The sequence below is a fragment of the Mytilus edulis genome, unplaced genomic scaffold (genome assembly GCF_963676685.1).
Source record: "Mytilus edulis unplaced genomic scaffold, xbMytEdul2.2 SCAFFOLD_387, whole genome shotgun sequence".
NCBI classification, from domain to species: Eukaryota; Metazoa; Mollusca; class Bivalvia; order Mytilida; family Mytilidae; genus Mytilus; species Mytilus edulis.
This window is the reverse complement of record NW_027267207.1, coordinates 1-16,540: the sequence shown is the minus strand read 5'-3', so window position 1 is coordinate 16,540 and position 16,540 is coordinate 1. Positions and strand designations below refer to the sequence as shown.

At 32.5% G+C, this 16,540-nt stretch overlaps 1 protein-coding gene across 1 annotated transcript; it reads left to right on the top strand.

Moving 5' to 3' along the window:
* The first annotated feature begins 3,461 nt into the window (after positions 1-3,461).
* On the top strand, positions 3,462-16,096 carry LOC139504984 (transmembrane 9 superfamily member 3-like). The gene is given in 14 exon segments (XM_071294854.1): positions 3,462-3,650; positions 7,544-7,739; positions 8,447-8,569; positions 9,164-9,324; positions 9,911-9,988; positions 10,551-10,682; positions 11,228-11,394; positions 11,639-11,733; positions 12,115-12,162; positions 12,165-12,244; positions 12,768-12,907; positions 13,325-13,393; positions 14,032-14,178; positions 15,994-16,096. Coding segments are annotated over 14 exon segments (1,605 nt in total). The 5' UTR covers positions 3,462-3,569; the 3' UTR covers positions 16,082-16,096.
* Positions 16,097-16,540: the final 444 nt, after the last annotated feature.

Sequence of the window (16,540 nt, the reverse complement as noted above, 5' to 3'; positions counted from 1 at the left end):
CCCAAAGGGTCCAAAATTAAACTTTGTTTGAATTCGTCAAAAATTGAATAATTGGGGTTCTAACTGTGTATGTAGATTCTTAATTTTTGGTCCCATTCAAATTGGTCTACATTAAGGTCCTAAGGGTCCAAAATTAAACTAAGTTTGATTTTAATAAAAATTGAATTCTTGGGGTTCTTTGGTATGCTGAATTTAAACATATACTTAGATTTTTGATTATTGGCCCAGTTTTTAAGTTGGTCCAATTGGGGTCCAAAATTTGTTTGATTTCAACAAAAATTGAATTCTTGTTTTTTTTAATATGCTGAATCTAAACATGTACTTATAATTTTGTCGAGCCTGCAACTTTTGTTGCAGAAAGCTCGACATAGGGATAGTGATCCGGCGGCGGCGGCGGCTACGGCGGCGGCGTTAGCTAACTTCTTAAAAGCTTTATATTTTAGAAGGTGGAAGACCTGGATGCTTCATACTTTGTATATAGATGCCTCATGTTAGGAAGTTTCCGTCAGTCACATGTCCAATGTCCTTGACCTCATTTTCATGGTTCAGTGACCACTTGAAAAAAAAGTTCAAATTTTTTTGTAATGTTGAATTCTCTCTTATTATAAGTAATAGGATAACTATATTTGATATGTGCGTACCTTGCAAGGTCCTCATGTCTGTCAGACAGTTTTCACTTGACCTCGACCTCATTTCATGGATCAGTGAACAAGGTTAAGTTTTGGTGGTCAAGTCCATATCTCAGATACTATAAGCAATAGGGCTAGTATATTCGGTGTATGGAAGGACTGTAAGGTGTACATGTCCAACTGGCAGGTGTCATCTGACCTTGACCTCATTTTCATGGTTCAGTGGTTATAGTTAAATTTTTGTGTTTTGGTCTGTTGTTCTCATACTATATGCAATAGGTCTACTATATTTGTTGTATGGAATGATTGTAAGGTGTACATGTCTAGCGGGCAGATGTCATGTGACCTTGACCTCATTTTCATGGTTCAGTGGTCAAAGTTAAGTTTTTGAGTTTTGGTCTTTTTATTTAATACTACCGGTATATGCCATAGGTCAACTATATTTGGTGTATGGAAATATTTTATGATCTTTATGTCAGTCGCCCAGGTTTTATTTGACCGTGACCTCATTTTCACGGTTCATTGCACAGTGTTAAGTTTTTGTGTTTTGGTCTATTTTTCTTAAAACTATAAGTAATAGGTCAACTATATATGTTGTATAGAAGCATTGTTAGCTGTACATGTCTGCCTGGCATGGTTCATCTGACCTTGACATCATTTCAAGGTTCATTGGTCTTTGTTTAGTTATCTTGGTTAATGTTAAGTTTATGGTACAGTTGTTATAAAGCTTAGCTTTTTACTTAGGACTATCAACATAATATCAATGATTAGTATAGAAGGCGAGACATTTCAGCGTGTGCACTCTTGTTATTATAGGCCCAGTTTTCAAGTTGGTCCAAATTGCGGTCCAAAATTAAACTTTGTTTGATTTCAACAAAAATTGTATATATGGGGTTCTTTGATATATGTTTAATCTAACCATGTATTTAGATTTTTGATGTTTGTGCCAGGTTATCAGATTGGTCCACATTGAGGTCTAAAGGAACCAAAATTGAACTCTATTTGATTTCATCAAAAATTGAATTCTTGGAGTTCTTTGATATGCTAATCTAACCATGTATTTAGATTTTGGATATTGGACCATAATAGGTAATGTCCAATTTAAAATTTAAAGTTTTTAAGTTTAAGTTCTAAAGACCACATTCATTATGTGTCCGAAACCTGTGTTGTGTCAACTGTTTAATCACAATCCAAATTCAGAGCTATATCTATAATCAAGCTTGAATGTTGTGTCCATACTTGCCCCAATGTTCAGGGTTCGAAATCTGCGGTATAAAGCTGCGCCCTGCGGAGTATCTGGTTGAAAAGTTAAAAGAATAAATCTTTAATTGCACAATATTGCGCAATAGATTTGTAAGATCTTGACATTTGTTTTGTGTCAGTAACTCATATCCAAATTCAGAGCTGTATCTAGCTTGAATGTTGTGTCAATACCTGCCCTAACTGTTCAGGGTTCGACTGCTGCAGTCGTATAAAGCTGCACCCTGCAGAGCACCTGGTTATTATAGTATTATTATTATTATTATTATTATTATAATTATAATTATAATTATAATTATAATTATAATTATTATTATTATAATTATAATTATTATTATTTTTTATTATTATTATTATTATTATTATTATTATTATTATTATTATTATTATTATTATTATTATTATTATTATCTACTATTAAACGAGAAGACCTCATTTTTGGTGTCGCTTCTCCTCTTTCCACAATAAATTAATCAACACGCCTCTGTGTCCTATAGGTACAGTGCATAGTCGCATTTGTCATCCATTCATATGATTATTCAGATTGAGTTATTTTGGGAGAAAAACGAGAAAAAAGACATCCGGATATTGTCCCGTCATTGGACGAAATTTTAAGTCAGATTATACTTCCGGTTTGCGTTTTTACTTTGAACATACACATACTACGAATAAAGTGTATTTTCAGAATTTTATCTGCTATCATTTTCAAGTTTACTATCCACGGCGGTCACAGAGTTTACTTAATAGAGGGTCTGTATACTATATCAATGACCACCATGGATCGATTAGTAAACTTAGAATTGAAAGAAAATACACTTTATTTATATAGTAATGAATGTTCATAATATACAGATGAGCGCTTAAATTATTCATGTGAACTTTTGATACCTTTTCTGAAATTCTCCAGTCATTAAATCTTTTACAAAATTCATTGATTACAAAAGAAAGAAGATGTGGTATGATTGCCATGTTGAGACAACTCTCCACAAGAGACCAAAATGACACAGAGATTAACAACTATAGGTCAACGTACGGCCTTCAAAAACGAGCAAAGCCCATACCGTATACTCAGCTTAAAAGGCCCCGAAATGACAATGTAAAACAATTCAAACGAGAAAATTAGCGGCCTTATTATGTACAAAAAATGAACGAAAAACAAATATGTAACACATAAACAAACGACAACCACTGAATTACAGGCTCCTTACTCAAATGTTCATAACATACTAAATGTATGTTCATATTGAAATTGATAGAAACCCAAAAATTGTGAACTTTGGAAATAAAGGTGGAGGGTTAAAAAAAAATTCCTGTCCCCAATAACTTATGATACTTTTGCTGAAATTCTCCAGTCATTCGATATTTTACAAAATTCTTCTAACAACACTTTACACACTTTAAACTACGCTCTGAATGCCCGCGATTTCGCGGGTGTGTTCTAGTTATTATTATTATAACGATAGATAAATTATTTTAAAAAATCGTCTGTCCAGGAAGTTTTAAAATCGTGTATGACTGAATCGCAATCTCTCTGAAACTAGACAAAAATCAGGAAGTAGTTTCCCCTGATTTGACGTGGCTATGGTGGCCGCCATTTTAAGCGATAAGCAGTCGATACGGCTTTTAATCCAAGAATATCTTCGTAATTAAAGGCCATCGTGATAAAAGTTAAACATCAATATGTTAAGGAGGATCATACCACTGCTCCTGATTTCTCTTAATTGTTTTAATGGAGTCATAGGGGATGAACATAATCATATGGTAAGATAACCCCAAATGTCAAACTTGGTTTGTTGACGTTTACACAAAACGTCAAACAACTATGAAATTATACGAATTTGTTACCCCTGTTTAAAATGAATTGCAATAAACGAGTCACTATAAGAAATTTGAATAGAAAAACGATCATTTGAAGAAAAAACCCAATTTTTGAGTTTGAAGCAAAATTATTTCTGACGACGACTTTCGCGTTTGAATTTGGACTGGAGGTTCAGTACATTCGAAGTCTGTCACTGTCAGTAAAACATAATGCACAGTCTGAAACATTATGTCATTGGTCGGCTGTTACTTAATGAGGACAAACTAATATAGATGTTATCAAACCAGAGTTTAAACTAAACTGTGTACTCTGGGCAGTGGGGTGAGTCTCGTACACCTTATCGCTAATCCCGGCTGACCGGGCCTCTTGAACTTTTGACGCAAACAACAATCACTTTTTCATTGTGGCGTCAGATATTTTGTATTGTGATGTAAAATTTTACGGGCACCTGTGTGATATCCAGTAATGGCGGACAAATAGCGATAAGGTGTATTGGGGTCTAAGCGTGATACGAGATTGACGATTTTTTGTAAGCGTGACACGTGAAAGTCTTATTGTGTCGTGAAAATGGGAAATGAGGTCTAGCGGGAGCCCCGGGAAATGACAAAAAAATGAGAACTGCTTACGTACATAGTGTAAGCGGGATACGGGAATCTGACAAAACAAAGCGGGATCCGGGATTGGAACCGCCCAATGAGACCCCCAGTCGGGGCTTAGTTGCTCAAAGTGACTGGAGGTCAATCTCTATTTTATCTGTTCCAGCCGAGTTGTCATGTTGTTCTCTGTAAGGACATCAGATTTCTAGTGGGTTCACAGTCAAGTGGTTAAGACCCATGGCTGTACAGTGCTGAAGGTCCTGAGACTGAGTTTGAATATGACCAGTGGAGTTAGACTGGTGTTTTTCACCCTCCAAGATGCATCTCTGGTACCCAGACCAGAGTTTAACTAGAATGAAACTTTGTGGGGGCTCAGTTTGTTAAAATTGCCCTGAATTTGACCTGGAGATCAATCTGGCGATATCTTTTCAGTTTGTCTGATCCCGTGAGCATCCTGGTGGTTCTCTCCGAGTACTTCGGCTTCCTTCAACATAAGTACAGACTCTGCCTGATGTCATATCTCTCTCTTGTTTTGTGGTGGGGATTTTCCTTGCCCAGGTGTTAACAGTTGGTATTTAAAAAAAAATTGTACTTAAACGTTAGTGACATCTCTAATAATCCTAGCCTGTTAGGAAGTGTACACAGATCTACCTATAAAGGCTGTACCCTCACAGCTTCGAGAGAAGCTCTGAATATCATAGGTATCTACATTTTTGTACCAGTATTTACATATATATAAGGGGATCAATATAAAATGTTGTTATTAAACAGACTTCCAGGATACACATGTATAAATGAAGGCCTTACGTCTAGTAAATATATATTGACGTTTATTTTGACATTGGTTCCCATGAAGAAATGAAAGGTGGTATTTTAAGAATTTTAATGTTTGGCCACTGGCCTATGACCTTAAAACACATTTACAATAAAAGATTTCCTTTTTAACCGTATTTTTGTGACAAAAATGTCGGTTATTGATTTGGGGATGTACGACGGGCAGTCGGTCGGGCGGGCGGCAACCAAATGTTGTCCGTGCATTTACTCATGAACCGTTAAACCAAAGATTTTAAAATTTTAATATGTTGTTACTGACAACAAAATGAAGGTCAAGTTCAATAATGACGATTTTGACTTTAACCGTTCAGGAAAGATTGAAAAATGGCATTTCCAGTCGTGTCAGTTCATTTACGCATGAACTGTTCAACCAAAGCTTCCCAAATTTTAATATGTTGTTACTGATGACAAAATGGAGGTCAAGTTTAATAATGACGATTTTGACTTTTACCGTTCAAAAGTTGTGGTTCTTCAAAGATTGAAAAATGGCTTTTCCAGTCGTGTCCGTGCATTTACTCATGAACTGTTCAACCAAAGCTTTTCAAATTTGAATATGTTGTTACTGATGACAAAATGGAGGTCAAGTTCAATAATGTCGATTTTGACTTTTACTGTTCAAGAGGTATGGTTCTTGAAAGATTGAAAAATGGCTTTTCCAGTCGTGTCCGTGCATTTACTCATGAACCAGTCAGGGGACTTACTGAATTAGGTGATTTTTAAATCACTTATTTGAGTAGCAAATCGTGGTTTTGTCACAAATTGGAATTTTGTATTTTTTTCCAAATTTTAAACACATAGGTTTAAATAATATCTTTTAATTAGTAAAATTTAAAAAAAAATAAACTTTTTGCTTCTTTTAAGTAGAAAGGTTTCTGCCTTTGATGCTATCATTTAGCTGAAAATTCTATTTTAGTTGAAAAAATGCTATAATAATGGCTTTACATAATGAACTGATACTTTAATAAAAGATTTTTCCCAGCAGTGGGAGTATTTTTCCTGTGAAGTTCAAGGTTTCATCTTTCAGATTATGTAATAAAATTCTACTGTTCGCGATAAAAATCTCACTGTTCGGGGGTGTTGAAATTAGTAGGGATTATTAAAAGAATGATACTTAAAGAAGTGATTTTGGGAAGGAAATTGAGGTCTGATACTAAAACAAGTGATTTTTATGTCATTATCCTAGATTCAGTACAAGGTCATCACCTGAAATGACCTGGTCATCCTAGACAACACAGATGTTGGTTCTGATAAGTTTAGAAACATAATAGTCCCTGGATCATTAGTATTCTATATTTAAAGCTACAATAAAATTAAATCACTTCTTCCAGTGAGGCCAAAAAAAAAAAATAGGTGTGTTTCCTGTTGCATGCCCCAAAAAATTAGGGTCGGTAGGTAGGTAGGTAGGTATTTTTATTTTTTTTTTTTTTTTTTTTTTTTTACTGGCCTGCTTTGGTTGTTCTTTGTGTATTTTTATAATCAGTTTGTTATTCTTTCAGGTTATTTTCATCAGTTCATTGTATAAAGTATACAAGATATGAATAGTCCATGTTCAAAAGTTGATAACACACTTTGACTGATGGCCATAGCAGAAGCCATGCCGTTGTTTGACTTCAATCTGTATCACACAAATGCTTACTGTATTAAAATTTTATTTGAAATCAAACGTTTAAAAGATGCCATTCAAAGGCTATACTAAACAAAAACCGTTTCCGGAAAAAAAACGAAAAAAATCTGGATTTTTTTTTTTTTTTTTTTTTTCCGGGAAAAAAAAGTTAGGGTCAGCGCCAAAAAATTAGGGTCGGTCGGGCGACCGGAAACACACCTATTTTTTTTTTTGGCCTGATTAATTTGTACTTCTTAAATAGGTGATTATTAAAGAAAGACAACTCTAACTTCCAACCTTTATGGAAATAACGTTACTTAAATCAGTGATTTAGAAAATCACTTATTTAAGTAAGTCCCCTGACTGTGAACTGTTCAACCAAAGCTTTTCAAATTTTAATATGTTGTTACTGATGACAAAATGGAGGTCAAGTTCAATCATGTCGATTTTGACTTTTACTGTTCATCAGTTATAGTTCTTGAAAGATCGAAAAATGGCGTTCCATTCATGTTGTTGCATTTACTCATGAACCATTCAACCTAAGCTTTTCAAATTTTAATATGTTGATACTGATGACAAAATGGATGTCAAATTTGATATTGACGATTTTCAATTTCACCGTTCATCAGTTATGGTTCTTGTGATATTGGCAGGACACAAATAAATGTTAATAAATCCGGTTTGCTCTTCGTTGTGACAGCCTCTTGTTTTGTTTGAAACTTTCTTAAACTTTTAATGAGAAGCCAAACAATTGTTGATTTGTTGTATATGTCCTTAAATTGATTGATTGATGTATTTTCAGTATGATGAGAGTGAAGAGGTTGTATTATGGATGAATACAGTTGGTCCATACCACAATCGACAAGAGACATACTCATATTTCTCCTTACCATTCTGTGCTGGTAACAAGGAGAGTATTGGTCACTACCATGAAACACTGGGTGAAGCATTACAAGGTACAGAACTGGAATTCAGTGGACTAGACATTGACTACAAAGGTATATTTAATTTTATAGAAAAGTTGTTCATAGTATGTTATTTGGGCTGTCAGTGTCTTATTATTGTAATTGACTGACAGCAGGAAAAAAGTTAAGGCTATATACATCAAGAAAGAAAATACAGAGATGTGGTATTAATGTCAGGGATAACTAACTATCCAACAGACCAAAGGAAGATATAAACAACTAGAAGTCATGATGATCATTATACAGTCTTTCACATAAAATTTAACCTATTCATACACCTATAGTGGACATATTAGGTTAACTGTGTTAGGCACATACAGAACATGTATTATGACTGCCCTTTAAGCTCATGACACAACCTTTGAAGCTTTAAGATGTCTGCTACTGGCATGACTGGCTGGAATACAAATTTATTATTTGAGTCCAAATTAGCAGCATCTGAAGTTTGACTAAGGAGGAAATCCATATTTCTTTTTCTTGGACAGCATGGCCCTGTCAGTCACTCAGTGTCATGTTTCTTACATGTATAACATAATTTTGTGTGTGATTAGTCACTCTTTGGATTATATATTTTGTACTCTGAGCATTCGCACATTGTGTTTGATTCAGGGTGCAAGTTGTTCAATTTACCTAGTATCAAATTCCATTATGAATACATTGCAAGTACATGTATGTTGAAAGGGAACCACATGTCAGCTGGTTATTGAGGTTAAAGCAATAATTTAAACTTGTAATTTCAGGTGATGTCAATAGAGTTAAGTACTGTGAAGTAACATTGACTGAAGAGAAGTATCAAGCCTTTGTATATGCTGTCAAGAATCATTACTGGTACCAGATGTACATTGATGATTTACCTATATGGGGTAGGTATACACGATGTATTTATATCTTAAATATTAAAACGTATGTAAACAAATAATTAATAATCCTAGATTGCTCTAATGTCTTGTCGACTTCATTTAGAGAGGATTTGGTCAGGAAGTCTGAAAACTGTTAAAGATTCTCCATGCATCATTAATTTTTATCTAAGAACATTTCCCTTTCATTCACCAACTCATTTGAAGCACAATTCTAAGCTTCATTCCCTCACAGTTCATTTTTGGAGAAATGCTTGTATTTTTAAATAAGTTGTCACTTAACTTCTTTTCAATCCCTGTAAATACATGAAACATTGTATGAATTCTGGAGTTAATTATTCCATATTACCAAGTTGACCTACTCAAGAAGGAAATTACGTCACAAAATTTGTTGAATTTTAATTGTTTATAAAGTTTTTTAACTAATTATGACACTTAGGTGTACACTTTTGAAAATATTGCCCAGGATGCATTAGGTTCTGAAACAGCGAATATAAAATAATGTGCATTTATCACGATTTATGAGGATTTTTTGTTTAAACAGGTATATCCTGATAGATTGATGACAAGGCTTTTATAACTTTAGAATTCTTTATACAGGTATTGTTGGTGAGATAGATGAAAAGGGTGATGGCTATTATCTCTGGACCACAAAGAAGTTTGATATTGGTTACAATGACAAGCAAATTGTAGACGTTAATCTGACCAGTGAAGAAAAGGTCAAACTAGAACCTGGTGCAGTTATATCATTCAAATATGAGGTAAGCGTAAGGAAGATACAAACACAAATAATGCTTTCTTACGGAGGTTTAAAGAAGATACACACCAAAATGTCATTCAGTTATTAGGCTTATGTAACACTTATAAAGACTACATATGAGGATACACACCATATTTTGAAAGTATGGCCAAAAAAAATCTTGTTTCCTGCCTCCAACCATTATAAAATTGGGTCAATATTTAGGATTTTATTTTATTTTGCATATTAACAAAATTTTCTCGAGGTTTGATACCTTTAAACGCTATATCCATCTGGTAATTTGCCCATGCATGTTTATAACATGTATAATTTTAGATAGTTTGACAAGTTCTACACTTAATATGTGCATTTAGCTAAATTACAAAATTGATCTAATCATACAATGGAAATTGGAATTGTAGTCAAATATTACCGCTGGCAGAGACAAGTATATATTTTGTTTTGACTGAAAATAGAATACGATACAACAATTATTTGATACTTCCCAGGCTTAGCAGGAGAAAAGTTATATATTCTGTTGACAGTATGGTATTCATATACAATTATTTAATACTTTTGATGACGTTTGTATTTATTTACTTTTTCAGGTGAAATGGTCACCATCAACCATCAAATATGAGAAGAGATTTGATAAATATTTGGATCCAAACTTCTTCCAACATAGGGTAAATTTAATTTAAAAAGTAACACATATACATGAGATATAAACGAAAAAAAAAAGGTCTTGAGGTTAACGGATGTACTTCTCTAATGATTGAGAATTTCCACCACATCATTAGGGATAATAAGGGAAGTAACTCCTTAATTCCTGGTATGTGTCTATATTCAAAATAATTTACTGTTAATTTTGTAGTTGGATTTAAAACAGAGAGTTGTACAATGAAAAGGGTATGATGTTAACCAAGATGTTGGAGTCTTGTCTTGCAAAAATGGTCTAGCTTGAACACTGTATTCATCAAAAGACATATTTTTCTGAAATACTCCAGCTGCAGTGTTAAAATCATTATTTTTTTACAGCAATTTTGATGTGATGGCTTTTGTCACTTTATCTCAAGCTCATTATTATAGTTATTGTATTTTTGTGTACAAAATAAATGTTTTATACTGTTTTTGAAGTAAAGACAATTTCAGTGCTGGTATAAATATATTATACTGGTCAATAGTAGATACCAGTACATTTTATTGAAGATACCTTCTTGTGATTAAGTATAATCTTTGTTATTTCAGATTCACTGGTTCAGTATATTTAATTCGTTTATGATGGTTATATTCTTGGTTGGTTTGGTGAGCATGATCTTAATGAGAACATTGAGGAAAGACTATGCTAGATATAGCAAAGAAGATGACCTAGACGACATGGTTAGTGTCAATACCACATTGTTTTCTCATTTGTATTTCACCTTACAATCTTAATAAAATTCAGTAACAATTTGATACAAAATAGAAAAAACAGTGATCAAAAGAATCACAGCACAAGCACAGATAAACAAAACACTTCTAACTCCTCCAAAATGTAATGGGCATGTTATGAGAAAATTAAATTCCAAGAATTTTCAAAGTACATTTACATGATTAATTTCACAACATCACAAGAATGTAATAGTAAATAATTTTGGTAAATCAAACTTATAAAAAAGTTTCAATGTACTTTATTTTTGGTGCATGGTACTCACAAAAATATGAAACATGTTATTCAGATAAATAAAAGTCTGAATATAACAACCATATAAATTATTAGATATGAATACCATTACTTCTCGAATCAAATATTTTAAAAGTAAAAACATTTTGGTCGTAAAAATGAATCTGAATATTGATCACCTTTATGAGTAATTGTCTTGCCATGTAAATTCCTACTGCTAATTTTTATTTCAACTTAATTTTTTTATTACCCTTCATTGTAGGAGAAGGACTTAGGAGATGAGTATGGTTGGAAACAGGTACATGGAGATGTATTCAGACCAACTTCATCATCCATGTTATTCTCAGCACTTGTTGGGTCTGGTTATCATATAGCAGTTGTCTCCCTTTGTGTGATTATATTTGCCATACTTGGAGATTTATATACAGAGTAAGTAGGTTTATAAACACTGATAATCTTAGCAGCTAATTGGGGTTATTTTGAATGGTGTCTTTGATTTTATATAATATGAATTTGGATACAATATTTAATCTTTATTTTTTATTGACATCATTCTTCTCTTCGTATGAAGAAATAATAAATACATGTAGTTTCCATTAGATATTTATGATTTTTCTTCATTTGTCATATATTAATACAACCGATTAAAAGTAGACTCTGAATTTGTTTCCAGGAGAGGTTCTTTATTAAGTACTGCCATATTTGTGTATGCTGCAACCTCACCGGTGAATGGATACTTTGGTGGTAGTCTGTACGCCAAGATGGGAGGTAAATTATTAAACCAAGGGAAGCAACCCCTTTAGAGGAACTATATTTGGTCCCATTGTCTATGCAATAATAACAAAACAATATACAGATCTCTAGTTTTACAGTAATCAGCAATATTTCTTTTGATAAAAGAACACATACTTTCATGTGTAATTAAAGAGATTTTAAGAATGGCTTATAATTTGCATAACTGTTGAGTTAAAAAAAATGAAAGAAAAGATATTCATTTATAAATGACCTTTAATTATTGTGAACTGAACAGAACTCACAAATTAATACCTCTAGCATCCATCAGTATTCAGTAATCACTCCTAATGTCTACTACTATAGCAGGTTAAAACAAACAGTAGTGTTGAAAATATATATTTGTTATGTTTTTAGGGAAAGTGTGGATAAGACAGATGTTATTAAGTGCCTCCCTGATGCAGCTTGTGTTTGTGGAACAGCATTCTTTATCAATTTTATAGCCATATATTATCATGCTTCAAGAGCCATACCTTTTGGTACAATGGTTAGTATCTTGTATCATATACATGTACATGTTTTAGAAAGAAATCTGTCCATATTTTTCCAGACAGTTTAACTTAATGTTATCGGTTGTATGGTATTCACTAGTAGTTGACAAGCTAAAATTCTTTATAAATTGAATACTTTATTATTTGCGGGATACTTATTTCATTAAATGTATGTGTGAACAATGATTTTTTTTAAACATTTGAAAAAATGTTGGCATATTTGCAGAATCTGTTAAAACAACAAAATTATGTAACAAGTATGTGCAATTGTTTCTATAGAATATGACAGGAATGTTTGAAGCAAGTTGGTTTTCAACCAAAGTCAGTCATTCTGTAAAATCACAAAAAAGTGGCACAAAGGGGGACAGACAATTCAATAGTTTCACAGGATATGAAGTAAAATAAAAAAAAAAAAAACCACATGCTGTTGAAACAGTATAAGCAGATAGATACTGATGTTAAAGTTTATCAGGGATGATATTATTGGTAAATATTTATTTGTGCAAATATCTGTTTTAGGTTGCCGTAACATGTATATGTATATTTGTGATATTACCATTGACATTAGTGGGAACAGTTCTTGGGAGAAATTTGGCAGGCCAGCCTAATTATCCTTGTAGGATTAATGCTGTACCAAGACCTATTCCGGAAAAGAAGTGGTAAGAATATATATATTTACTACATTTAAAGTCAACTAAAACTATACATGTCTTAAACATTTAAAGTGTGATATTATTGTCTTTAAAAACTTTATTAAATGCTTGGATATGTCCATTGTTGTCTAATTTTCTTAGAATTTAAATTAGACCTATAATTTGAATAGTGAAATTGTAAGATGAGAATATTTAATATGTATAAAGAACTTTACTTTTTAAGTAACTTTAACTACAAATCTTAGTTCATGATTTTATTTCTAGTTCATGGAGCCTTAAAAATTTTAGTTAAAGAATTTTTAAAATAGAGCTCTATGTTAATATAGGTTGTAACTTTATAACTGGTTCATGGCCTCTTAAAATTTGAGTTGATGATTTTAGCATTAAGGATTTCATGTAACATATGTTGTGATTATATTTCAGGTTCATGGAGCCAACTGTGATTACTGTATTAGGAGGAATTTTACCATTTGGCTCCATTTTCATTGAAATGTAAGTTATTTAACCTTACTACTAGAATACATTTTTATGTTAACTCTTTGATTATTTATCATGTAATGATTTATTGAAAAGCTAATTGATTATTTATAGAATAAATAATCCAAGAATTCATATATATAAAAATTTAAGAGTGACCGAACAACACATTAATTCAGGAATGTATAGCATGATATTTAATATATATTTCAGGTACTTTATTTTTACATCATTCTGGGCCTACAAGATATATTATGTATATTTTCAGGTACTTTATTTTTACATCATTCTGGGCCTACAAGATATATTATGTATATTTTCAGGTACTTTATTTTTACATCATTCTGGGCCTACAAGATATATTATGTATATTTTCAGGTACTTTCTTTTTACATCATTCTGGGCCTACAAGATATATTATGTATATTTTCAGGTACTTTATTTTTACATCATTCTGGGCCTACAAGATATATTATGTATATTTTCAGGTACTTTATTTTTACATCATTCTGGGCCTACAAGATATATTATGTATATTTTCAGGTACTTTATTTTTACATCATTCTGGGCCTACAAGATATATTATGTATATTTTCAGGTACTTTATTTTTACATCATTCTGGGCCTACAAGATATATTATGTATATTTTCAGGTACTTTATATTTACATCATTCTGGGCCTACAAGATATATTATGTATATGGTTTTATGTTGCTGGTCTTCCTGATTCTGATGGTGGTTACTGTGTGTGTTACAATTGTTTGTACCTATTTCTTACTAAATGCTGAAGATTATAGATGGTAAGTAATTATATAATGGTAATTATACCCCCGCTTTAAAAAAGGGGGGAATACTGTTTTACCTCTGTCTGTCAGTCCGTCCGTCAGTCCGTCGGTCAGTCAGTCCGTCAGTCAGTCCGTCCCATGAAACTTTCGTCACATTTTTCTCAGGAACTACACATCCACCCTTTCTGTAATTTGGTATCAACATTTATATATGTCAGCCACACCGTGTGATGCGTTTTCAGATTCATCGCTTAACAACTTCCTGTTTACCGAACACTTGTCTGATTTTACACATGATAGCCAAGTTAAAAATTTTCTCCGTCAGTCAGTCCGTCAGTCAGTCCGTCCCATGAAACTTTCGTCACATTTTTCTCAGGAACTACACATCCACCCTTTCTGTAATTTGGTATCAACATTTATATATGTCAGCCACACCGTGTGATGCGTTTTCAGATTCATCGCTTAACAACTTCCTGTTTACCGAACACTTGTCTGATTTTACACATGATAGACAAGTTGAAAATTTTCGTCACATTTTTCTCAGGAACTACAATACAAGGATTTCTGAAATTTGGTTTCAGGATTTAAATAAGTCAGCTATACCGTGTGATGCGTTTTCAGATTCATCACTCGACAACTTCCTGTTTACCGAACACTTGTATGATTTTACACATGATAGCCAAGTTGAAAATTTTCGTCACATTTTTCTCAGGAACTACAATACAAGGATTTCTGAAATTTGGTTTCAGGATTTATATAAGTCAGCTATACCGTGTGATGCGTTTTCAGATTAATCACTCGACAACTTCCTGTTTACCGAACACTTGTATGATTTTACACATGATAGCCAAGTTGAAATTTTCGTCACATTTTTCTCAGGAACTACAATACAAGGATTTCTGAAATTTGGTTTCAGGATTTATATAAGTCAGCTATACCGTGTGATGCGTTTTCAGATTAATCACTCGACAACTTCCTGTTTACCGAACACTTGTATGATTTTACACATGATAGCCAAGTTAAAAATTTTCGTCACATTTTTCTCAGGAACTACAATACAAGGATATCTGAAATTTGGTTTCAGGATTTTTATAAGTCAGCTATACCGTGTGATGCGTTTTCAGATTCATCACTCGACAACTTCCTGTTTGCCGAACACTTGCATATTTTTACACTATTAATATTATCCACTTGCGGCGGGGGTATCATCAGTGAGCAGTAGCTCGCAGTTTCACTTGTTTTATATATTCATAAATGGCTGGGCATAAATGGTTCAAAAGATTGATTTGGGTCTGATTTTGAGTACCGAAAAACACAGAACATGACGGAGAAAACTTCTTTCAAGTTTTTTTCATGATTTTTCCTGAAATATCATTTAGGGGCATTAATTGTATCTGTTACAACCACAAATTTGTATATCTGATTATACTGAGAGAGAAAAGCAACATGCACAATCCACTTATAAAAACCAATAACCACAATAACAAAAGTTATGGTACATTCCATTTAGAAACAATTTCCCCATATTGTTTAAAACAATACAGAGTAATATAATGATGCAAAAGAGTTACTGGTGGTCTTAGAAACGAAAACAAAAACTGTTGAATATGAAGAAATTTATCAATAATTTCTGAAGATTACTATTGGTTAAATATTTAAGACTGTATTATAAGTGTGTTATTGTGAACAACACGTAATTTTAAGTATGTGAAGTTCACTTTTTTTTTTAAAAGAAGGAATTTTAAGTAAGAGAATACATTTATAAGAAGCACAAATTGTGCTACACTATACTAAATTTTGTTTATTTACAGTTATATTATTATTTTTCAGGCAGTGGACAAGTTTCCTTGCTGCAGCGTCAACAGCAGGATATGTGTATCTCTATTCATTTTATTACTTTTTCTTTAAAACAAAGTAAGTATAGTAAAGTGATTTTGTACTTGTAGAATTTTGAGAATGGAAAACTGTATGTATATAAATATCTAATAAACTTTAAAAAAAAAAAAAAAAAATAAGAACTTATGTTAGGTTGTAGTGATTGATCTTGAGGTACACTAGATGAACATAATCCTTTTGAAATGATAGAACCAAAGTGATTTTATCTATTTTCATTGATTAGTGTTCGGTAAGTGAAATTACTTTTAACTTTTTGCTTGAGGAAGTTATCTAAAGTTTAGGACTTTTTCTCGTTTGCATTCTTACAGACATTCCTTATCTAGTTTTCCATTCTCATACCTATTCTGTGCTTTATAGGTGTAACACCACTAATTCCGGCCCGGCCAGAAAGCACATACCAGAAAGTAGTACATATTTAACACAAAATAGTTCCTAGGCATGAATGTAACTTTCAAAATATGTAGAATATTTAGGTATTTTT